The sequence below is a fragment of the Herpailurus yagouaroundi genome, unplaced genomic scaffold, assembly GCF_014898765.1.
Source record: "Herpailurus yagouaroundi ecotype Mexico unplaced genomic scaffold, PumYag 215, whole genome shotgun sequence".
Classification (NCBI taxonomy): domain Eukaryota; kingdom Metazoa; phylum Chordata; class Mammalia; order Carnivora; family Felidae; genus Herpailurus; species Herpailurus yagouaroundi.
This window is the reverse complement of record NW_024412446.1, coordinates 1,053,107-1,078,349: the sequence shown is the minus strand read 5'-3', so window position 1 is coordinate 1,078,349 and position 25,243 is coordinate 1,053,107. Positions and strand designations below refer to the sequence as shown.

The 25,243-nt window shown below is 38.4% G+C and overlaps 1 protein-coding gene and 1 long non-coding RNA gene across 3 annotated transcripts; one reads left to right on the top strand and one right to left on the bottom strand.

The window, feature by feature from the left end:
• The first annotated feature begins 139 nt into the window (after positions 1 to 139).
• Positions 140 to 22,023, top strand: DDX52 (DExD-box helicase 52). 2 transcript variants are annotated; one of them, XM_040455159.1, is made up of 15 exons: positions 140 to 267; positions 1,319 to 1,514; positions 5,995 to 6,122; positions 7,059 to 7,244; positions 9,040 to 9,183; positions 9,864 to 9,975; positions 10,826 to 10,898; positions 11,376 to 11,579; positions 13,213 to 13,303; positions 16,029 to 16,151; positions 16,285 to 16,435; positions 16,628 to 16,703; positions 17,974 to 18,045; positions 18,623 to 18,715; positions 21,471 to 22,023. In XM_040455159.1, the coding sequence occupies exons 1-15, from the start codon at positions 181 to 183 to the stop codon at positions 21,526 to 21,528; spliced, it is 1,794 nt and encodes a 597-aa protein (XP_040311093.1). In that variant the 5' UTR covers positions 140 to 180; the 3' UTR covers positions 21,529 to 22,023. The 2 variants fall into 2 exon arrangements, with proteins under 2 accessions (XP_040311093.1, XP_040311094.1); XM_040455160.1 differs by having other exon boundaries at positions 162 to 267; positions 1,353 to 1,514.
• On the bottom strand, positions 12,998 to 25,159 carry LOC121017082 (uncharacterized). The gene is made up of 2 exons (XR_005784618.1): positions 24,796 to 25,159; positions 12,998 to 13,616 (listed from the first exon to the last, which is right to left on the bottom strand). It is a non-coding gene; the product is annotated as an uncharacterized LOC121017082 (long non-coding RNA).
• Between the last annotated feature and the right edge of the window lie 84 nt (positions 25,160 to 25,243).

Sequence of the window (25,243 nt, the reverse complement as noted above, 5' to 3'; positions counted from 1 at the left end):
ATAAATAATTTTTTTAATCAACAAAGACAGGCTATACAATCCAGCCTCTCAGAATCGCCAGGCTCCGCCCCCTCCTCCCCGCCCCCCCGCAACCACTTCCGCCCATGGCTCGGGCCCCAGACTTTCTAGGAGAAGTTCTCTGCGCAGGCGCTCTGCGGTCGCGGAGCTGTCTGGGTAAAAATGGATGCTCACGATCTCTTTCGCCGGCTTGGCGTGGGGGCCAAATTCGACGTGAGACGTTTCTCGGCGGACGCGGCGCGATTCCAGGTACTGTGCGCAGAGCAACAAGTCTGAGTAACAGAGAAGGCGCAGGAGCCCGAAAATGATCTGGCTACTGGTAGAGCCGGCACGCGGAGGCCGTGGCCTGGTCGTGAGGCATTTCCCTTCTTTTTGCGTTGGGTTCGAGCGCAGACCTATGCGGTCAAGTCCTGCCTTCCGAGTGAACTCTTACTCCTCTTTTATAGTCTTAGGTGGGCCTGGCACGGAAACCCTTGCCCCCTCACCGGTTTCTAGTGTATTCAAAGCACAATTAGAATCCTTTCAAAAGTAGCTATTTCTCCAAAACTGGTGGAAAGGGATTTCAAAAACAGAATTAACCCAAAATGAAGAGAACAGTTTCTTTCACTGTAGTGTACCCAGGTTGGCTTGCCGTGCGTATAGCTTTAGTGGGCATGGGTCTTTTTATTCCCACACCCTCATGGCGTGTAAAGTTACCTATGAGAAGAGTGATTTAGAAATGGGGGATCTTACATAGGGAAGTGGCGGGTGAATGATAAGCCAGGAGAAGTTAGTTGGGGCCCGATTATGGAAAATCTTAAGTATCAACCTTGTCATTGGGCGACACGTGTGTTTCACCTTTCTCTGGCAGTATGGTGTTAGTTAAGAGTCTGAACTCGAGACAGATTTTTGGGGTCCAAATACTTTTGAGACCTTGGTCAAGTTGTTTGACCTCCAAATGCCGAGAATTTTTTCATTGGTAATATCGCTGTTTATCTCTTACCGTTGTTGAAGGCTGAGGTAATTTAATATATACAAACATGCTTAGAAATCTGCCTGACAGCATATAGATGTTATGCTGATAAGCATATACGTGTTAACTGCTATTATGATTGTTATTACTGTTAAAAGGTCAGGAAAGTTGTCATCTTGTGTTCTATTTGCCCAAAACACACTTGTCAGTTCAACAAACACCTTTCACCCTTGGTGAAAGGGTAAAAAAAGATGGTGAGTTATTATACCCACATCCTTACTTGCCAATACTGCTTGGGTGAAAGCAATGTCAGTCGGTAGATTGCTTTTTAAATTTTTTGGGTTTTAGGTAGGAAAAAGGAAATATGACTTTGATTCTTCAGAGGTGCTGCAGGGACTGGACTTCTTTGGAAACAAGAAGTCTGTCCCAGGTGAGTTTGGAGCATCAAGAACTCATCAGGAGCTTCAAGATGAAGAGAAAAAAGAAAGCCTAACTGAAAGGAAGAGGGAGCAGAACAAAAAAAAGAGGAAGATGATGACTTCAGGTTAGTTCTTGGTTTCTTTTTTTCCTTATTATTTTTTTTCAGTTACAAAAATATTAATACAGGCTTAAGGTCAGATAATATACTGTCATTCCATTAGTTAATGGCATTCAGGTTGTTTCCAGGTATTTCCCATTACAGATATTGTTACAGTAAAGATATTTGTGGAGGGCCTTAGATATTTGTGGTTCATTGGTTGAGCCTCCTACTCTTGATTTCGGGCTGAGATTATAATCCCAGGGTTGTGGGATTGAGCTCCAAGTTGGACTCCGCACTAAGTGTGGAGCCTGCTTAAGATTCTTTCTCTCTCTGCCCCTTTCCCCCTGCTCACTCACACTCTCTTTCTCTCTCAAAAAAAAAAAAAAAAAAAAAAAAAAAAAAAAAAAAAAAAAAAAAAAATTGTACATATATCCTTTTGTCCTGTTATTTCTTTTTTTTTTTAAGTAAAAATTTAAATAAATGTTTATTTACTTATTTTTGAGGGTGGGGAGGGGCAGAGACAGAGGGAGAGAGAATCCCAAGCAGGCTCCACACTGTCAGCTGTCAGTGCAGAGCCTGACTTGAGGCTTGAATTAACGAACCTAGAGATCATGACCTAAGCCAAAATCAAGAGTCCTCAAAGGACTGAGCTACCCAGGTGCTCCATAGGTCCTGTTATTTCTGTAATTAGCATCCCAAAAGTAGAATCACTGGCTGAAAGAGTATGCTCACTTCTTTCTCTAAACATATACTGAAAAATGACTTCCCACACCCTTGTCAATGCTGGATACTACTGGTCTTAAATTCTTTGTCAATCTAATGAATGAAACTTTTTTTGTTTATATTTTCTTGATAACTGGTGAGGTTGAGCATTTTTTTATGCTTTAGTGGATATTTACATTTCAACATTTGTGAACCATCTGTTCTTACTCTTTGCCTATTTTTCATAGGTCTGGGTTTTTTTTTTTTTTCTGTACTGTATCTTCTTCGTTATAGCTGTTAAGTTTCCTAGCTATTTACCTTTTTCAGTAAAATCCTTATACATGGTTTTTAAAAGTTACACAGTGGTTAGAAGTAAATCTTCTCATTCTTCTCACTATTTTCAGTCCCCTATTTCTCCAGAGGCAACCACTATTAATCATTTTCTTATGTATTTTTGTAAAGATATATATTCATTATAATTATACTTCCTTTTATTACCTGAATAATAGCATACTGTATATGTTATTCTATTCTGAACCCTTCCTCCTCCTACACTTTGTTAAAACAACAACAACATATTTTGGAGATTGTTTGCAACCAGTAGGAATTGCACTGCCTTTCTCATTTTAACAAAATAGTATCCCATTGTACATTCCATAATCAATTTAACAAATTCCTTTGTGATGGACATTTAGTTTGTTTCCTCACTTTTGCTATTATCGTGTTGGCAATAAATGCCATTCCACTTATCTTTGTGTGTATGTGGGGGTTATATCTGATAAATTCTTAGAAAAGAAATTTCAGGGGCACCTTGGTGGCTCAGTTGGTTAAGCGTTTGACTCTTGATTTCGACTCAGGTCATGATCTCATGTTCCTGAGATGGAGCCCCACGTTGGGCTGTTGGGCTCTGTGCTGAGTGTAGAGCCTGCTTGGAATTCTCTCCCCCAGCCCCTCCCCTGCTTGTATGCACTGGCGATCTCTTTCTCTTTCTCTCTGTCTCTCTCTCTCTCAAACTCAAAATAAATAAACATTAAAAGAAAAAGAAGTGGAATTTCAAATAGATTAACAAATTTGTTAATCTGTTGTTAATTTCAAATAGATTAACAAATAGATTTAAATTTAGGTATTTTGGAATTGTCCACCAGAAACATTGTATCAAAAGGAAGTCCACTGCTGTGTTCATTGAATCATAGTATAGGGTATGCCATTACACATTGTAGGGATGTTATTACATAATCGACTTGACGAGTCCTTGTATAAGGACATTTACTTTGTTTCCACAGTTTTTACAGTGTTACAATAAAAGTCATTTTACTTCCCTGGCTGCAAAGCCTTCCACCAACATTAGTTAAAAGAAAAAAAAAAAAAATGACCAGCCACAAATTTGGGAAAAGGATTCAAATGTTAAGCAACCAGAAATATAACTTAGCACATATGTGGCATAATACAGAGTGGTGTGGCACACCATGTTTTTGTTTTTGTTTTTGTTTTTGTTTTTGTTTTTGTTTGAGAAAGAGAGAAAGCACATGCACACATGTGTGGAAGAGGGACAAAGGTAGAGAGTCTCAATCCTACTACCTTAAGATCATGACCTGAGCCAAAATCAAGAGTCAGATGCTCAACTGACTGAGGCACCTGGGTGCCCCATGGCATATCATGCTTTGATTGTTCAACTAAAAATTTTCTCCCTAAAATGATAATGTAGAATCAACGTAAAACAAACTCAGTTAAAATTCCAGTAGGCTTTTTGGGTAGAAATTGACAAAGGAATTAAAAAAAAAAAAGTTAGACATACACCTACCATATGATGCACGTATTTCACTCCAAGAATTTACCTAAGAGAAAGGAAAGCCTATGTCCTCACGAAGACTTGTACACGCATGTTCATAGCAGCTTTATTTTCAGTAGCTAAAAACTGTAAATGACCCAAATGTCCTTCAATAGGTGAAGGATAAACAATTTGTATATCCATACAATGGAATGCTACGTATAAGTAAAAAAGGTAACTATTGATACATGCTCAACATGGATGAATCTCAAAATAACTATTCTGAGTGAAAGAAGCCAGACTAAATTGAGCATATACTACATGATTCCATTTATATAAAATTCCAGAAAAAGCAAATTATCTCTAGTGAGAAAGCAGATATGTGGTTGCTTAGGGATAGAGCAGTGCATTAAAAGGGGCCACAAGGAAATTTGGGGTGGTGATGGGTATAGCTTGAATGGGGTGATGATTTAACAGGTGTATACATATGTTAAAATTCCTCAAATTTATACTCTTTTTTTAATGTAATTTATCTATTTTTGAGAGAGAGAATGAGCGTGCAAGAGGGCTAGGGGCAGTGAGAGAGGGAGAGAAAATCCCAAGCAGGCTCTGCACTGTCAGCACAGAGCCCAACACGGGGCTCAAACCCATGAACCGTGAGATCATGATCTGAGCAGAAATCAAGAGTCAGACATTCAACCGACTAAGCTACCCAGGCGCCTCTCAAATTTATACCTCAAATAAATGCAACTTATTGTATGTCAGTTGTGCCTCAGTGAAGTGAAAAATTTTAAAAGAAATATCAGAAGTGGTCTTGCTTGTTGTTCTTCTTAGAATTTTTAAGGTTATTCTTACATATTTATTTTGCCATGTGAACTTTATTTTTTTTTTTACGTTTATTTTTGAGAGGCAGAGAGAGCTCAAGCTGGGGAGGGGCAGAGAGAGCGAGGGAGACACAGAATCCGAAGCAGACTCCAGGCTCTGAGCTGTCAGCACAGAGCCCGACACAGGGCTCGAACTCATGAATCATGAGATCATGACCTGAGCAAAACTCAGACACTCAACTGACTGAGCCACCCAGGTGTCTGCCACATGAATTTTAAAGTCAGCTAGTCTGGTTTCCAAAACAATCCTGTCATGACTTTTCGTTAAACTAATTTTAGTTAGAGTGAGAATTGCTCTCTTTATATTACAGTAGTCCTTACTATGCTGTGTTCATTGCTATTATATTTTCTTTCATATTTTCATATGAAATATTTTCTTTCATAGTATTTATTTTCTAACTGGTTACATACAGAAAAACTGGTTGTCTCATTGAAATCTCTCTTAAATTTTTTTAAATGTTTTTATTTATTTGGAGACAGAGCAAGAGGGGGAGGGTCAGAGAGAGGGGCGGGGAGAGAATCCCAAGCAGGCTCCAAGTTGTCAATGCAGAGCCCCATGTGGGGCTCAATCTCAGGGACCATGAGATCATGACTTGGGCTGATATCAAAAGTCAGACACTTAACTGACTGAGCCACAGAGGCACCCCTGGAATCTGTTAAGTATTTTCAATTTGATCTCTTGTTGTTTTCAAGTATACAGTCATCTACATATGACACAGCTGAAATAACTTCAGAGCTCTGATTTTACCAACAGAGAACTTGCCTCTCCATTTCCAATTTTTATACCTCTTATTACTTTCTTTTCTCTAGTTGTATTAGCTAGTGCTTTACTTTTGTTTAGTGTGAAGCTATGGCCTGTTTGCTACAGTCAAGAATGTTGCACTTAAGGGGTGCCTAGGTGTCTCAGTTGGTTAAGCATCTGACTTCGACTCAGGTCATGATATCACAGTTCATGGGTTCTAGCCTCACATTGGTCTCTGTGCTGACAGCTCAGAGCCTGGAGCCTGCTTTGGATCCTCTGTCTCCCTCTCTCTCTCTGCCCTTCCCTGCTCATGTTCTCTCTCTCTCTCTCTCTCAAAAATAAATAAACATTAAGAAAAAAAAAGGATGTTGCATTTAAAATCTTTTAATTTTTTGATATATATTTTAGAAATTACTTCTCAAGAAGAAGGTTCTATACAGTGGATATCATCTGTGGAAGCAAAAATTGAAGATAAAAAAATTAAAAGAGAAAATAAACTAACTTCAGGGAAGTTGGAGAATCTCAGAAAAGAAAAGGTTAGAAAAATGTCTTAGCCCCACTTGATCTTCTGACATAGTGAATTTTCCCTTGTCCTTGGAGTGTTCTGTTGGTAAAAGTGAATACAGTATGTGTGTATACACACATACACACTATTCTTATATAGTATACTATATTTATATACTACATACTATGTAATTTCTTGACCTGTTCAAATTTCAAGATTGATAATGTATTTGGAATGAATCTTTTTAAATTTCATATCCCCTTTGATAAACAAAATTTTCCCCCTTTCTAATCTTTGTTAAGCTGGTTTAGAAAGATTTCCTCTGACAGGGATTTGAGAGTTAGAAATCTTAAGAAACCTATTTTATACCTTGGGACTAGGGGGAGTAGAATACAGAAAAAACAACAAATATATCATTGTCATGTCTGTTGCACGCCTGCCATGTTACAGATGGAGAATATTGTTCAGCTCACTTCAGGAACCCAGAATCCAGAATTTGGCTATCAGAGAATGGAAAATAAACCAAATCAACACTCTAGACTCTGTTTTTGGTCCTCAGTTTTAATAAGTAGAGTTTAGAGTAAATCATCAAAAAGCATTGGCACTTGTGTGGTTAAGTGGCATATAAAGAAAAACACTAGATGGATTCAATTTCTGCCTTCTAGAAGCTTATATAAAATTACAAGTTAATAATTACCATGGTAGCATATTAATATGAATAACACATTACTCATGGTATTGACACATTAATATGAAGAAAGTGGATGGATGGGTTTTATTGTTATGAAGGTCTTCTGTCTATGAAAGAGCATGAAATATATCTAGTATCTGTATGTTTTAGTGCTTGGAATTTCACCAAAAAGTTTCATGCTACTAAAGCTTATCCTGGAAACTGTTACTGTTGCTTTATAACATCTTATAAAGTATATGACCATAGTTATGGTGACCCCTTTCTTTCACTTTTCAGATAAACTTCTTCCGGAATAAACACAAAATTCATGTCCAAGGAACTGATCTTCCTGACCCAATTGCTACATTTCAGCAACTTGACCAGGAATATAAAATCAATTCTCGACTACTTCAGAACATTCTAGATGCAGGCTTCCAGATGCCTACACCAATCCAAATGCAAGCCATTCCAGTTATGCTGCATGTGAGTATGAAGGTCTGTGATGCCTCTAACATTCCTTCCTCTGTGTATTAGCTCATTCTCTTCCATATTTGAAGTTTTCCTTTCTACCTTATCTCCCCCTGTTGAAATCCTCCCTTTACTTTTAAGGTCCATCTCAAATGTCTGTGCCACCATATCACTATAATTCGATGGGATCTTTTTCTTTTACCAACCCTGTTTCCTCTACCACCAGTTCTCCAAGGTATTCAGTGTGTTCTTTTTCTTACCATATTTATCTTACACTTTACTCTATGTTTATACTAATTATGTCTACCTTTTGCATTTTTCTAGAGTGTAAACCCTCTGAGGATAAGGACTGTTCTGTTTATTCATCCCTGATTAATTTATAATTCCCAGGAACTATTTCTGAAATATAGAATTCTTGTACAGCCTGACTTTTTTTTCCCCAATACTTTTTGCTATTGAAGTATACTTTATATATTAAAATGCATACATTGTAAGTTCACAGTTCAGTGAATTCCAACAAGGCATACCCTATGTAACTGTCACCCCAGTGGGGATGTGTAACATTTCTGTTGCTCCAGAAAGTTCTGTGCCCTTTCCATTCAGTCCTCACTCCTGCCCAGAGGTAACCACTGTTCTAGTTTCTATTGCATGTATATTAGTTTTGCCTCTTCTAGAATGTCATATAAGTGGTATCGTCCATTATTTATTTTTATTTTTTTATCTCTGGTTTCTTTCACTCTGCATAGATTGTTTTTGAGATTTATCCATGTTGCATTGATCAGTAATTTGTGAGTAGAATTCTGTTGTTTGAAAATACCACAGTTTGTTTATCTACTGGTTGATAGAGGTATGGATTAATTTAAGAGTTTTGGAAATGAAATTTTTCTGAGGTTTCTTTTTGTACTAATGAGAGCTGACTTTCCCCCCCGCATGTAGCCAAGATGGCCTTTGGTTCTGGTAGCCAAAAGATATGTGTTACCTTTTCATCCATACTTGTCCTTTCTGTTTTCTTTGGGAACTGAAATGAGAGTACTTTTGAATGATGTTGACTCACATTACAGTAAATTTGCTTCTAATTTTCATTTAAGATTATTTCTGTTGCAACTTAAAGCTTTAAAATCATAGTGACTTTTTGAAGACTGTCACATAAATTACTGTCACTCAGGATATTGCCAGTTTTTATTTATTACCTTCAGCCATTCTGTTATTTATTAAAACCTTCGCTATGGAGGGGCGTCTGGGTGGCTCAGCTGGTTAAGTGTCTGGCTCTTAATTTTCAGGTCAGGTCATGATTTCATGGTTCATGAGATCAAGCCACGAGTTGAGCTCTGTGCTGATGGCATGGAGCCTGCTTAGGATTCTCTCTCTGCCTCTCCCCCCACACTCACTTGCTAACTCGCTCTCTCTTAAAATAAATAAATAAACTTAAAAAAAAAAACCATCTTCCCTAGGGATTGAGCAATACTGATATTGGGGGGAAAAGTTGATTTTAGAATTTTGCTTTGATAAGAGTTTAGTGCAAAAGAAAAATTGAAGTAATGGAAATACTTGAGGTTTTGAATTATCTTTGGATTTTAGTTATCCATATTCTTTACCCAGTTCAAATGGAATTTGGTGGCAATGCTCAGAAACTCCACTGGGGCACTGGTGGATGTTGTTAGAAAAGCAAATGTGGGAAAAGTTAGATTAGCAGTGGGAATATGAATGACTGCATTCATTATGATTATTTTATTATTTCTGTGGCTGGTTGCATTACTTAACCACGCTCTGAAAAGTTTATGTACTTATATGTAATATGCCTTGTTTTTAGGGTCGAGAACTTCTGGCTTCTGCTCCTACTGGATCTGGAAAGACTTTGGCTTTTAGCATTCCCATTTTGATGCAACTAAAACAACCCACAAATAAAGGCTTCAGAGCCCTGATTATATCACCAACACGAGAACTTGCCAACCAGGTATGACTTGTAGCTTTGAAAGAGGATGGGTTTGGTGTTTGCTCCAGTCATTTCTTTTATGAGGGTAATAAAAAGATCTCAAAAAGAGTAAGGTCCTTGTTTTTTGGCATGGGCAAGTATTCTGTACAGGCACTCTATTCTGTATAGGCACTCTATTCTGTATCTTACTGTTCATGGGCAAGTTTTTTGTCTTTTTATGATGTTCTAAAACAACGATTTTAACATTAATGATTCTTTGGTAAATGCTCTAAGACCTTTTAAGCTTAGGCTACGGTAATATATAGTTCCTCTCTAAAATGTATTTTTCTCACCTAGATGAATGAAACCTCATCTCAGGTTTTGAGAGGAAAAAAAAAAAAAACATACAGTGACCTGTTCTACCCTTCCAATGTGCTTAACAGAAAATACATGCCAAGCATGAAATAGTTTTATAATAGCACTATGTTCTAAAAACAGTACATAGCAGATTAGAAAATGCCGAGATTCCAGGTTAATGTACATGTTATTATGGGTTTAATTTCCCACATTGAGTATAGGGTTTACTTAAATAAATAAAACTTTAAGATAAATAAATAACTTATTCATGGGTTGGTAATAGATTTATTTTAATAATGTAAACAAGACAATACATCTCATTTAAGTATCTTAGCAGCTAATGTTTTTATCATTTTCCATTTTAGATTCACCGAGAGTTAGTAAAAATCTCTGAGGGAACAGGATTCAGGATACACATGATACACAAAGCAGCAGTGGCAGCCAAGAAATTTGGACCTAAATCATCTAAGAAGTTTGGTAAGGGATTCGTGTTTGAGCTGTAAAGCATGCAAGGGACTTGCAAATTACAGATATTCTGTCACCTAAGAGTTCTTAAAAATGTAGGCATGCACACAATCAGTTTGGTTTTTAGAGAAGCTAAAAGAGATCTCCCCGTTCCCACTCAGTAGTTATATAAATATATACCAGTGATTCTCAACCAGAGGCAATTTTGCCCCCACCCACCTTCCACCCCAGGGACATTTGGCAATATCTGGAGACACTTTAAGTTGTCAGAACTGGGGTGCTACTGACCTGTGGTAGGTAGAGGCCAGGGATGCTGTTAAACATCTTGCAATGCACAAGACTGTCCCCTACAACAAAACATTATCTGGACCATAATGTCAGTAGTGCTAAGGCTGAGAAACCCTGCCTTATACTATTGATTTTTAATCTGCCATGGAAATACTCTGCAGTAAGAATGGCTCACATCCCTACCCTTGTATCAGTCAGAAAACCAGCTTTTACCTGTCTCTCATCTTGAGCTTCTAAGTAAAATTTCATTTAAAGAAAGGATTTTTCTGAAAAACAAAATGAAGTATTTGAAAATAACACTGTTGGATTATAGTGTTCTTGCTTCTTAGAAGTTGAGTAGGCAGATCAAATATAAAAGGAGAGTAAGCATAATTTGTGCTATCATGGATTAAAAAAATATATATGTTAGTTTACAAATAAGAAAGAACTTGTGTTGGTGTAGTAAGATAGCGAGTATAACCTCCCCCTCCTCTCCCCTCTTCAGGTTATTCACTGAAATTCAGGAGACTTAATTCCCTAATTTGAGGGAGATGAATCTTGCTTTTACAATCTGTACTATTTGTTTCTCCTATAGATATTCTTGTGACTACTCCAAATCGACTAATCTACTTATTAAAGCAGGATCCTCCAGGAATAGATTTAACAAGGTACAGATAACATTTTAACCTCTCATGTGTATTTTCACTTGGTTGATTATATTTTGTCCTTGATTGCTTGTATTATTGCCTTTTGGAGCTTGCAATCTACCAACTTCTAGTCAGTGTTTGTGCTGAGAACAATGGTTTTTATTAAACACAGGAAAATAACTGTCTGGTCTAGAAGAAAGTTATAGATTCTGATAAGCAGTTAGTACAGAATTCCCTTAGATGTTTTCATAGCTTTCAGCAGTGGTGATGGAGTTTATAAGGTCTATGTGAAGCTCTGTTGTTGCTATTGGGACCTCCTTTCTTTGAGGCTAACAGAATAGAACACTACTTTATGTTTATCTTGTTTTTACCTTTTTCTGGTATGATGTGTGGATCTGAGAAGGAGCATAATGGTTTGACTTCTTGTGTCCCCACAATTTAGTGAAGCGTCTTAGATCTTCCAGTTCAATACCCACAAATTGTGTTCTTATTTCTTAGTGTTGAGTGGCTGGTGGTAGATGAATCAGACAAACTGTTTGAAGATGGCAAAACTGGGTTCAGAGACCAGCTGGCTTCCATTTTCCTGGCCTGCACATCCCATAAGGTCAGAAGAGCTATGTTCAGTGCGACTTTTGCATATGATGTGGAGCAGTGGTGCAAACTCAACCTGGACAATGTCATCACTGTATCCATTGGAGCAAGGTAATTGTTCTTCTGTGTTATCCACTGATTTTTGTTTTTTTAATACAAGTCTTTTCTTTTTTAGATTCAAGGAGATAGGTTGTTTGGCCTTAGATTAATAACAGGGAAAGTTTTACTGAATTCTTTAAAGTCAAGATTGATTGAGCATTTTCTATTTTAGAATAATCCAAGGGGAGATTCTCAAGTTGTCATGTTAGTATTTCTGTCATTCAGTTGATTTTTCCCATCCACAAAGCATGACCTGAGTTCTGTAGCCACCCAGGGGATTTAGTTTCTTGGATGGCTTAATTAAGTAGGACGACAGAGGAGAAAGCTGATATTACCAAGCCCCTTGATTTATAATTCCTTTAAAAAAATACTTGGGGGAGCATTTTATGCTAAGTGAATGTGCACTAGTAGAAACAAGTTGTAGGAAATTATAGCCACTTGATAGAATATTGTGCAACCTAAGAAATGATAAGTATGAAAATTATTATGAAAAAGTTCTTTATAATACCATATTAAGTTAAAAAAATAATAAATAAAGCCAAATGGGACAATAAAAAATACCCTGCCTACTTTAAACTTAAAACTTCTGTTATATAAAAAGAAAATAGGGGCACCTGGGTGGCTCTGTCAGTTGAACGTCCGGCTCTTGGTTTCAGCTCAGGTCATGATCTCGCAGTTTGTAGTTCAAGCCCGGCATTGGGCTGTGCAGTGACTGCCCAGAGCCTGCTTGGGATTCTTGGTCTCCCTCTCTCTTTGCCCCTCCCCCACTCTTGCACAAAATAACTCTTTCTCTCTCAAAATAAGTAAACTTGAGAAAAAAAAAGAAAGCAGAACAAATTCACCATAAAGGCAGACAACAGAAGGGAAAAAATAGTTATGACATAGTGTAATGTACTACAGCATCCTACAATGTTTATAAAGCCTTAAGATACCTCCCCCCCAACTGTCTACTCAAAAACTCTTGCTAATCATTAAGAAAAAAAGCTCAGACAAGTAATAACGACCTTAAAATTGTTCTAATTATTTGATCCATTAATTTTATTTTTAGAATTTTTTTGTAATTAAATACATGAAAATTTGACCAGACTACAAAAAAAATGTCAAAATTTATTCTAAAATGGTAGAATTATGGACAGTTGGTTGTTTATTTTTGAGTGAGAGAGAGAGACAGAGTGCAAGCAGGGGAGGGGCAGAGAGAGAGAGGGAGACACAGAATCTGAAGCAGGTTCCAGGCTCTGAGCTGTCAGCACAGAGCCCAACGCGGGGCTCAAACTCACGAATCATGATATCATGACCTGAGCCAAAGTTGGACGCTTAACTGACTGAGCCACCCAGGTGCCCCAAATTTTCTTTAGATAACATTTATAGTTAGAATAAAACATTTAAAAATAACTTTGGGGCACCTGGATGGCTCAGTTGGAAGACTGTGCGACTCTTGATCTCGGGGTTGTGAGTTCAAGTCCCCCCTTGGGTATAGGGTTTATTTTGTCTTCAGATTAAGGTATAAATAATTAAATGCTTATATTGACAATGGAAAGGTTGGTTCTTTGGGGGTTATATGTAAGTTTTTTCATTTATTTAGAATTCAGGCTGTGGGGAAACAAAAATTGGTTCTTGCAATCTTCAAAGTATGTTTTCCTTTCAGGAATTCTGCAGTAGAGACTGTAGAACAAGAGCTTCTCTTTGTTGGGTCTGAGACTGGGAAGCTTCTGGCCATGAGAGAACTTGTTAAAAAGGTATATTTGGATTATCTTCTTGAATTTGGATGAAACTCATCAAGACTTAGATGACTGGTGGGAGGCTGAGCACTATTCCTATATCATATTAGTAATCCAGTGGTAAATTTGTAAGCACATTAGGTCAACTGTTGTCCCAAGGCTGGGGGGCTCACCACTTAGAATATGCTAAGTTTTCTGTTCCAGGTCAGGGTGGGCTAGGAAAAGACCTACCTCCTGCCCTGAAAGCCTCTTTTTTCCACATCTTCCACATCTGTATTGGCTCCCTTCATCTCCTGCCATCCTTCTGCTGGTTTCTCATAGAACTGGAGCACTGTAGAACGAGTAGGACACTGAGTACAGTTTTCTGTTTTTATCCCTTCAGTAAGTATTGAGTAGAAGCCATAGTTAAAAAGTTAACTATGAGGGGTCAGGGCAGGGAATAATAAAACAAATAGAAATCCTAAGCCCTGCCCTTAGAATTTGTTCTTTTTTAGGGGATAAAAGAAATATACTTGTGTAAGATAGTTTGCAATAAAGTGTCATAAAAGGGTTTTTCTTAAAAAAAATTTTTTTTCCTAACGTTTATTTATTATTGAGAGGCAGAGAGAGACAGAGCATGAGCATGGGGGCGCAGAGAGAGGAGGAGACACAGAATTTGAAACAGGCTTCAGGGGCGCCTCGGTGGCGCAGTTGGTTAAGCGTCCGACTTCAGCCAGGTCACGATCTCGCGGTCCGTGAGTTCGAGCCCCGCGTCGGGCTCTGGGCTGACGGCTCAGAGCCTGGAGCCTACTTCCGATTCTGTGTCTCCCTCTCTTTCTGCCCCTCCCCCGTTCATGCTCTGTCTCTCTCTGTCCCAAAAATAAATAAACATTGAAAAAAAAATTAAAAAAAAAAAGAAACAGGCTTCAGGCTCTGAGCCGTCACCACAGAGCCCGATGTGGGGCTTAAACTCACAAACTGCGAGATCCTGACTTGAGCGAAAGTCGGACGCTCAACCGACTGAGCCACCCAGGCGCCCCATAAAAGCATTTTTCTTAAGCATCCCTGTAGTCTTCCTGGGGCCAAGAGGGAGAGTTGAATTGGTTGGGGATAGCCTTATGGAGGAAATGCTACTACTGTGGGCCTTGAAGGATCTGTGAGATAAAAGGGTGGGGGAAGTTAGTGGTTGGAGGAGTAGCTAGAGCAAAGTCTAAGCAGTGCACATGAACACAGTGGGTTTGGGAGACTCATGAAGAGGTCACCTGTCTAAGGCAAAGAGTTTAAGGTGAGAATTAAAGATCAAGTTGGACAGGAAAGTAGGGGTCACCTTAAGAGAAACCACCAGACATTTTAAGGAAATGAATTTTAAGGAAAATTACTTAAACAGTGACTAAAAGTAAGGAAACCAATTAGTACGTTGTTAAATTAGGCTGCTTAGAGATGAGGAGGAAATAAATGAGGGAAATGAGGGTGACAGCCTCAGTGGTGGAAAATTAAGAGTAGTTGGAGGATGAAAGGGAAAGGTGTTTGCAAGTACCCAGTGACTATAGAAGGGGTGAAGAGCTTCAACTTTGGAGCCAGACTACCTGGACTGGAATTCTCGCTTTAGGCAAATTAGCCTCATGCCTTTGTCATGTATAAAATGGAAATAATAATATTTCCCTCAGGGAATAGTTTTAGTATTAATGAGTTAATATAAATATAGCGCTTACAATAGTGCTTGGCACATGATGCTTGTGCATTAGTTTCATCAATATTCTTAAAGATATCATTTGGCTCTAGGAAATTTAAGGTTTTCCACATGGATACTCAACCTAGAGATTATACATCAGGGATCTCTAGCCATGTCTGATCCTTAGGAAGTCTGTAAACCCTCTGATGATATGTCAGATTTTGTGTGAATGCATGGTTGCCTATTAGAAAGCTTCATAGCCTCAGTAGATTCCAAAAGGGGAGTTTGTGAACCAAAGTAAAAAGGTTAAGCCCTGGGGCGCCTGGGTGGCTTGGTCGGTTAAGCATCCGACTTCGGCTCAGGTCATGATCTCACGGTCCGTGAGTTCGAACCCCGCATCAGGCTCTGTGCTGACAGCTCAGAGCCTGGAGCCTGTTTCAGATTCTGTGTCTCCCTCTCTCTCTGCCCCTCCCCTGTTCATGCTCTGTCTCTCTCTGTCTCAAAAATAAATAAACGTTAAAAAAATAAAAAATTAAAAAAATTTAAAAAAAAAGGTTAAGCCCTAATACAGCAGTTGAAAATATAGAAAGCTGGTTTGAAAGAGACATGGGGTTTGATGATAGAAATGTAAACATCTGGTTAGAGCTGGTAGTTGATAACAGATTCTGTCTAACATAATAAGATAGCGGTTATATTGAGAGACCGGAGAACCAAAGACTAAGCTTTGGAGGAATACCCACAGTTAGGATAAACAATGAATTAAAAAGAGAGTTAATACATTTTAGCAGAATTTAAAAATCTCTGAGGCACAGAAGCCAAGAGATGATTGTTTTAAGGAGTGGGCATCTATCATTGTAAAAGAGTAAAGGGGATTAATTAGATATTATTGGAATTGGCAAGATGAAATAAGAGTTCAAGCTGAGAATGGACGGTGAAGAAGATGGAAGCAGGTGTAGACCACTGATCTGAGAAATTGGCAATAAAAAGTGCATTAAATTGAATTTGGTGCTTTTATGAACTAAAATCATATGAGATACTGTGATTTTATTCTTGATTATGGGTTATATGTGCTGATTTTTGCCTTTCTTTTAGGGTTTCAACCCACCCGTTCTTGTTTTTGTTCAGTCCATTGAAAGGGCTAAAGAACTATTTCATGAGCTCATATATGAAGGTATAAATGTGGATGTTATTCATGCTGAGAGAACACAGCAACAGGTAAAGCCAGATGTGTACTTTGAAAATGATAAAGAACGACTAAATTTTAAAATATTGGCATGAAATTTATGAAGTACTTGTTTTCTGTTCCGAGAGTGGTACTAAAACATATAACACATGTTTTATTAAACAGAGGGATAACACAGTCCACAGCTTCAGAGCTGGAAAAATCTGGGTTCTTATTTGTACAGCCTTGCTAGCCAGAGGGATTGATTTTAAAGGTGTGAACTTGGTGATCAACTATGACTTTCCAACCAGCTCAGTGGAATATATCCACAGGATCGGTGAGTTGCGTCTCCTGTCCCCACCCCTGCCACCACCGTTGGGCACCACTCATTTTAATGCCTCCTGTTGTCTTCTAAGGTGCTTATTTTTTTAGTGCTCATTTTAGTGAAAAGCCAGGGCCTTATATGTAAATCTTTAAGTTCCCTTTCCCCAGAAAAGTGTTTTTATGGTCTGATTTTTTTTTTCCTTAGGTCGAACTGGAAGAGCAGGGCATAAAGGAAAAGCTGTTACATTTTTCACTGAGGATGATAAGCCATTATTAAGAAGGTAAATTAGGAAAAATAACTTAGTATTAAGATGGCAAAGATCACTTCATAAGTATATGCACACACAAATAACAGATAATTTCAAGATGGTCAGGTCCCAAATTCTGTTATGGTGTTAGTCAACCAGATTTTAGCCATGACCAAGGGAAAAATGATCAAAGGGCCTTGATTTTGCCTATCCATGATTAGATTTTAGAAGTACTCGTAATGGAATGTTCGTTGTTAAATTTCAGACTCAGGATTCTCCCAATAGCCATTGGTTAATATTACTTATAATTTAATAGTGAGGTTTTTGGTTTAGTGAATAAAGTTAACCCCTGAGTCTTGTCATCCAGTCAAAATTATCCCTTAACCATGGTGCATCCTTCCCTTTAATCTTAGGGGCATATGGAATTTTATGTTTAGTCCTAGGAAAAACTATTTTAGTAACATATTCCAGTATTATTCATTTGCAGCCCCTTGAAGCCTGGGTAACATATGATATATTTTTAGAACCTTGGGTCTTAATTTAGCCCATCATCATAGATTTTAAAATAAAAGCGGAGTTTCCTACATTTTAGCTGCCTACAGTGAATTTAGACTCACGATAATTGATAGCACTTCACATTTCTAAGAAATGAGTTATGGCCAAAGGCAGTTTGTACTTTGATCTGTTCAATTTGTGCCTTCTGAACCTTGGCTCTGGCAGCCTTGGATTCACTTTGAGCCGACTTTTCACAAGTTCATGTGTAGAGTAGTATATTCCAACAGCCTAGATTGATCTACAGTTGCCTCAGTAACTCCAAGCATGTGAATATGATGACCTCCATATCAACATAACTATGCCTCTCAGTTTTCCATCTGGGAAATGGGGATAATGATAGTATTTCATTAGTAAAGGGTTGTTGTGTATGTTGAATAAGTTATTATGTACGTGAAAAGCCTAAGATAATGCCAAGTAAGCACTAGTATCTAATAAATTGAAACTTGTGCCTTCTTTAGTTCATGCCTCATCCAGGATCGGGTTTAGTAGCTTTTTAGGGCTTGATAAATGTTGAGGAGAAATAGCTGCTAGATAAAATTCCTCATCGTCACATGGATTTCAGTCCAGCAGATTGTTCTAATTCAGTGTGATTACATCTGGTGGTAATTCATAGCAGAACATTATACTACATTAGTTTTTTGTGTGTAGTTTTAGTTCCTCTTGAGTTGCACAGAGGGTTTAATGCATAAACATCACTTTAATGCTTTATGGGTTTATACAGATTTATGCTTATGGTTTCCTTTTTCAGTGTTGCCAATGTTATACAGCAGGCCGGATGTCCTGTACCAGAATACATAAAAGGTTTCCAAAAACTACCAAGGTACAGTCTTGAATTTACCTAGATCTTCTCCCTCTCTTTCTCTCTCTCTGTATGCATTCTTGCTTTCACACTCTTACAATTACAGTTCTAGCAATACTACTACTTTTAGAAATTTTAAAATAAAAGTTAATTCCTTTTTAATATCTGTGAATGTTATATCTTCTTCCCTTATCAGTTTTTTCATTCATGAAACATTAAGTATTCAGATTTTTAAAAAATTATTCAATGTAAGTGACGAAATATGCTTAGAATTGATTTTAGTTCATAGCACTAATAGAAAACAGTTGCTCAAAATCAAACTGTAATGCTTGTTGGCACAGGCTGTAAGTGTGACACAGGACATATTTTAATTATAATCAGTGGCTTTTTAAGAAATTGAATTTATCATCCCTTTGGGTTACCTCTCTAAATGCTATTAGGTAATTTGGCATTTTAAAGTGGATACAGTGTCATCATAAACCCATAAGTAGATTAAAAAGTGAATTTTTATGATCAAGAATCAAAACCAGTTTTAGCTTTAGCTATTTTTGATTAAGTTCCACTGAATTTAATTCTTTCCTCTCTTTGTAACTTTCAGCAAACAAAAGAAAAAGATGATTAAGAAGCCATTGGAAAGGGAGAGCATTAGTACAACTCCAAAATATTTCTTAGAAAAAGCTAAGAATAAACAGTAAGTATATGATGAGAAAAGTTGCTGTTCGACTCTGTCATATAGTAGGCGCTATTTTTCCTTAGGATAAATTTTTTGAGGTAGAATTGATAGGTTCAGGTCTGTTATATAGAATGTGATAAAAGTAATACATCTTAGGTTGCCTGTGATTTGGGAACTTGGATGATTCAATCTTGGAATTTTTCTGTATTTGTATATTAATAATCAGGTTTTTTCTATCTTTGAAAGTATGATTTCAGTTCACTTTGAATTAGGATTGCACTGCCCACCACCTCCACACAGCCTACACCAGGACATTTTGCTGAGGCAGTTAGGGCTATTGACTCACATTGATGGAGTCGTCCCTGAAGTTCCCTATTCAGGCAGGATTTCAGTATGATCTTAGGCTTATGCTGAAGCACACTGTAACACCTCTAAAAAGTATGCTTTGGGTAAATTTGTAGTGGTTTAGCTGAGTTTTATGAGGATGTTAAAGCATTGATTTTTTTTGGCACACACAAGACTACCTTTTGATAGGGGTAGTCAAAACCATGCTAATCAATGCTACTCTTTACACTATTGAAGGAAAATGACACTTCAAATTCTACTGGTACCAGTTAATATATAATATATATAAAATGTAGGCATTTACCAAGTACCTTTTCTCCTGCCAGGTGCTTGTGTAAATGAATGATTATAAAATGAGGCTCCTTTCCTAGAGTTAGGGAAAGGAGATTAGTATACATGAAAAAAATTAGAGAATAATTTAAAAAAAAAAATTTTTTTTAACGTTTATTTATTTTTGAGACAGAGAGAGACAGAGCATGAATGGGGGAGGGTCACAGAGAGAGGGAGACACAGAATCTGAAACAGGCTCCAGGCTCTGAGCTGTCGGCACAGAGCCCAACGCAGGGCTCGAACCCACGGACCGTGAGATCATGACCTGAGCCGAAGTCGGACGCTTAACCGACCGAGCCACCCAGGCGCCCCTAGAGAATAATTTTTAAATAAAAGTTTAGAGATGAGAAATATTTTGAATTGGTGTCATTACAAAAAGCTTCAAGGAGGTAGAACTGTCTTTAAGGACAGGTAACATTTAGGCCATGTAAAAGAGACAGGCATGAAAACTGGCATTGCACTTTCCTTCTAAGTCTTACTTGACATTTTGTATTGACTATGAGAAAGTGACGTTTGGTTCAAGTATATAGAGTGAACACAGTGTCCCAAAGTTTTAGTGAAGTTTTAAGCTTTAATAACTTGGTAAAAATAAATGCTACAAACTTACAAAAGTGTCATTTGAAAACTTAAAACATTTTGTTTGTACTTATTTTTGTTAATTCTTAATACGTTTTTACATTTTTTTGTGACAGCAGTTCTGGGTAACACTTAAACCAGTGGATTGGTAGAAACAGTCACCCTCCTTGGCCACCTTGGTCACCTAACCTGTCTTGTTAGACGTTTTCTTGTGGTGGGCTGTATCATAACTGTTGTGTATGCATCAGAACCTTATTCTTTGAGTGATCTTAAAGTAAGAATTAGAAATGTAATCTCTTCAGGCACTGAGCAGCAGCTGATGAAAGTTTTAACAAAAGTCAGAAATCAACTGGAGTATAAGATGCTGGCTATGTTGAATGTTAATAAGAAACTTCAGTATTTTAAAGAATTATACTTTGTTGATTTTTTAAGTCTGTAGCATTTACACTTGAGGTGTTAAAGCTTCAAGCTGTGCTTTTAGACTTTGAGGACACTTGGTATAAATCTCATCATTGCAGCCCCCCATGTACAATGCTATGGCTGTCTCCGTTGTCCTTACATTTAAAAGCCATCCTTCATAGAGCATGTAAACAACACCTGATCTGACCCTTGCTCACCTTTTTGGTGTTTCTTTAATGACCCTAGATGACCCTAGACCCAACACTAGATGTTCCTTTAATGACCCTACCCACACCTTGCTGATAACTCTGAAGTTCATATCTTCAGGCCCAGCTTTCCATATCAACCTGAATCCTGTTGCCTAGTGGACCTGACTTTAGTCCCTATAAACTCAATCTGGTATAGTGGAGGGAAAAATTGGATTTGGAGTCAGAAGAACTGTCTCTAATACCACCTGTTCTTGGGGTATTAGTGACTTTGGACAAGTCACTTATCCCTATGTCTGATGGAAATAAGTATGTAAATCATTGCCAACTCTGCTACTCAAGGTTGGTTGAGGATTAAATGAGTTAGTATACATCCAGGAGCTTTGCATTACTAAACTATAGTATGAAAACATTGGTTATCTTCTCAAAACTTTTTTCCTTTTTCTTTGTTAAACACCTAATTGATGGGATTCATCAAACTCTAAAATCAGACAGTCAGGGTTCATATTTAACGTTAATTACCAGTGTGTGATAATCAGCAAGTTAACCCCTTTGCCTCATAAAATAAGGGTAATAATCGAATCTTTTTCATAAGTTTGGGAGATTATCTGAGTTGATACATATGAAGCACTTATAGCAGTATCTAGCTCTTAATCAATATGAACCCTTATTAGGCCACAGTCAGGCTGTCTTTTATACCATGTTGTAGTGTGGTTTCCTGTGATGTTCTGTCTTACTTAGGGGGTTGTGGTTTTCTAAAGGGCAAAAACCACATCTAATGCATCCTTGTGTTCCTAGTGCCTCATGTACTTGATTATACAGTAGGCTTCAGGAAACGTTTATTAAACTGGCAGAGTTTTAGACAGTACGTATATCTAGAATGTTAGATTCAACTTTCTTTAATTTTCTTGTCACAGGAAAAAGGTCACTGGTCAGAACAGCAAGAAGAAAGTAGCTCTTGAAGACAAAAGTTAAAAACCAACTTTCTAAAAGACTTTATCAGAAATGGAGTTTAATGATCCCAGCATGAATGTTGTTTTCATGGAATACTTCAAATCCTGTAATCACCTGTAACATTTGAAAGCAACTACAAGAACATGGGACTGATGAAAAATGATCCTAAACTATCAATGCATCATGTCCAATTTCAATCTGTAGGTGACTTTTAACTGATTACACAATGGAAGTAACATTCATTGACATTTCTGCGGTTTGAATCCAGAGAGATACTTCTTATAGAAGAACAAAAGCTTATGCTAAAATTAACACCCAAATGTGGTGAACTCTTAAGGATTTTTCCCTTCAAGTATGAAGGAAGGTGTGATGTATGCTGTGGAGAGTCATCTGGAACCAGATTTAAAAGTAAAGCCTTGAGGGGTGCCTGGGTGGCTCAGTCGGTTAAGCGTCCGACTTTGGCTCAGGTCATGATCTCACGGTCCGTGAGTTCGAGCCCCGCGTCGGGCTCTGTGCTGACAGCTCAGAGCCTGGAGCCTGCTTCAGATTCTGTGTCTCCCTCTCTCTCTGACCTTCCCCCGTTCATGCTCTGTCTCTCTCTGTCTCAAAAATAAATAAACATTAAAAAAAAAAAAAAGTAAAGCCTTGAGACTGAATGCCCCTTTCTACCACCACCACCCATTCCACCCTCACTTTTTGAGGAGGGGAGGGTGCTGGACAAGAAGCAGCACAGGCTGTCTACCAAGATTAAACCATCTACTGCTCTCTTTATTTTACTATTTCTTACTTTGTTGATGGCCTTTTGTGGCATGAGCCACAACAAACAGCCTCTTCTGTGGCTGATTATTCAAGTTCCCTAGGATTTTAAATTCTTTGGTCTATTAAATATCCTTCTACCTCATTGGTAAGATAGCTTATACCTTACTTGTCATAGTGTTGCAACTGCGAGATTATGGTCAACCTCTCCCTTTCTTTCTTCCATTTTCTATCACTTAATCATGCCCTTTCCTGTCTCTTCCCATTCAAGATTACTTTGCTCGAAAACTGATAAACACTTTATCCTGATAAGGAAGAATGTTCCTGTTACTTGATATACCTGTGGCTGCATTCTCTTACAGCTTGTCTTTCCTGAGGTTTTATGGCCCTGTATCCATTTAGTAAACAGGTCTCTGCCAAAGCTAAAGAATTAAGGTTATATAGTAATGGAGACTATTCACTCTTAGCAGATTTTTCTTAGTTGCTAGTTTTGTACAGCTGGAATAAAAAATCAACTCCATACATGTGAAGTACTTAGAGTGGCATCTGAGAAGATTGCTAGTTATTATCAGTACTACAGTACTATAATTTAAATAATCTTAGCTTAGTAGCATTTGAATTACACTTAATAATTTCCTTTATTGTCAGCCTTTTATTCGAAAGTCAGAACAGGTAGATTCCAACTTGAGTATTTTAAATGAGACAAATTGTTCACCTTCAGAATTTATGTAAATGGAGACCATTTGCTATAAGGTGCAAAAAAATAACTTACAAGCATGTGATTTTTCTCTGTTCTTGCAAACACATCCTTGACACTATATATCCTGGAGGTAGTTGTGATGGTGCCACCTCTTTGCCAGCTGTGTGACTTTGAATAGGTTCTTTAATTTCTCAGAGCTTCTGTTTTTTCATGTATGAAATGGGGGTAATACCAACTATGTCTCAACATTGGAAGGACCCAGCTCTGTGCCTGATATGTTACAAACTCCTGCCAAATATTCCTTAAACAAACATGATATATTTGGTGAGGAATACAAAGCTTAATAACACAGTCTGTGCCCTTAGAGTGTAGTAGTGGCTATAAAGTAAGGGAACAAATAGTGTGGCAAATGTTGTGTTAGACGTAAGGCCAAGGTGCTGAAGCAAGGGAGGATTGGCATCTAACATGTCATGTTAGGCTGACATCCTGTGCTGAGTCTAGCAGATGTAGGAATCCACAGGCAAAGGAGAACAAAGTATCCAGGCAGAAACAAGAGATCACATCTTGATCCTTCATATAGTCCCTTCATTTGACTTTATTTCCTTTTTTTTTTTTTTTTTACTATTTTCTTCTGTGTAACTACCCATCCTTAAATAACAGTGGCGACATCAACTTGTATCAACTTGGTTTGTCAGTGGATTCATACTGAATTTAGCATATTTATGTCATTTGGAACTATATGCTACACAAATTTCAGTTTCACCTAAAGAGGAGGAATGAAATTAGTTATGAAAAGAGAACAGGTGATAACAAAAGCTGGTCTAGTGAAATGAGCAAGGACTTTTATGTGAAACGTGGGCTTGAATCCTGGTGCTGCTGCTTTGCAGCTCTATGACCTGGACAAATTACAACTTCTTTTAACCTTGGTTTTCTCACCTGTAAAATTCCAATACTAACTCTTAGGGCCACTGAGGATTTGAACAAATGCAGTAAGGCTCCCCACCAATGATTTGTGCCCAATAAAGGATAACTATTATAAATGGTTTCCCTGGGGGTACCTGGGTGGCTTAGTTAAGCATCCGTCTTACATTCAGGTCATGATCTCACAGTTCGTGTGTTCCAGACTGGCATCGGGCTCTCTGCTTAGTGAGCAGATCTCGCTTCAGATGCTCTGTCTTCCTCCCGCTGACCCTCCCTAGCTCCGCGTGTGCTCGTGCTCTCTCTCAAAAATAAACCTTAAGGGGCGCCTGGGTGGCGCAGTCGGTTAAGCGTCCGACTTCAGCCAGGTCACGATCTCGCGGTCTGTGAGTTCGAGCCCCGCGTCGGGCTCTGGGCTGAGGGCTCAGAGCCTGGAGCCTGTTTCCGATTCTGTGTCTCCCTCTCTCTCTGCCCCTCCTCCGTTCATGCTCTGTCTCTCTCTGTCCCAAAAATAAAAAATAAACGTTGAAAAAAAAAATTTTTTTTTAAAAAATAAACCTTAAAAAAAAAAGTGGTTTCCTTGTAAAACACCTGAGGCAAGAGTGAAAGATAAAGCCAGTTATAATTAATCCACTACTTGCTAATAAGCAAACTGCTTTAAGACTTGAAAAAGTTTACACAGGACTTTTGTATTTTACTCACAGTAGTTCGCACAGGGGAAAAAAATAAAAGTAAAAATATGCCCAATTGGGTTCAGAATAATGATGACCTGCTTTCCAAACACCGTTGTTTTGCCCTGCTTGCAAGTACAGGGAAAGCGGATTTTGGGTGGCTTGGTGGCAGAACCAAACACAAGCACGTTGGAGGTTTATATATGTGCGTTAGGCTGCTTTACTAAGTTAAAATTTAAATACCTGCATCTTCTGGGGTGGGTACCAAATGGAAGCTGCCGGGTTCTGGGGGAGAGAGATGATCACTCATCAGCGCTGTGAAGCTATCAAAGGAGCGTCCAGGATCCATCTATTCTTTACGGGTAAAAATCATAAAGGAATACCCGTGCACTCATCATTGCAGTTTTCAAAGCAGGATTCGATCTTCTCTTCACTAACCAACAAGGTGCTTTTTCAAACTGAGGAACGACAGTGCTTTACCGCTGGGCCGCCAGCCGGGCCCTGCAGAGAGCCTTGCCAGACAGTGAATCAGCTACCCGAGCCGCCCAGACAGGCTCAGAACTAGGAACACACGTGGAGGACCCCGGGGGGCGGTTGAGTCACGGGGCGAGAGCGCGCGGCCGCCGCCCCTGCCTCCGCCTCTGTGGCGCGGGGGATCACGTGGGCGCAGGCCCCGCCCCGTCGCCGAGTT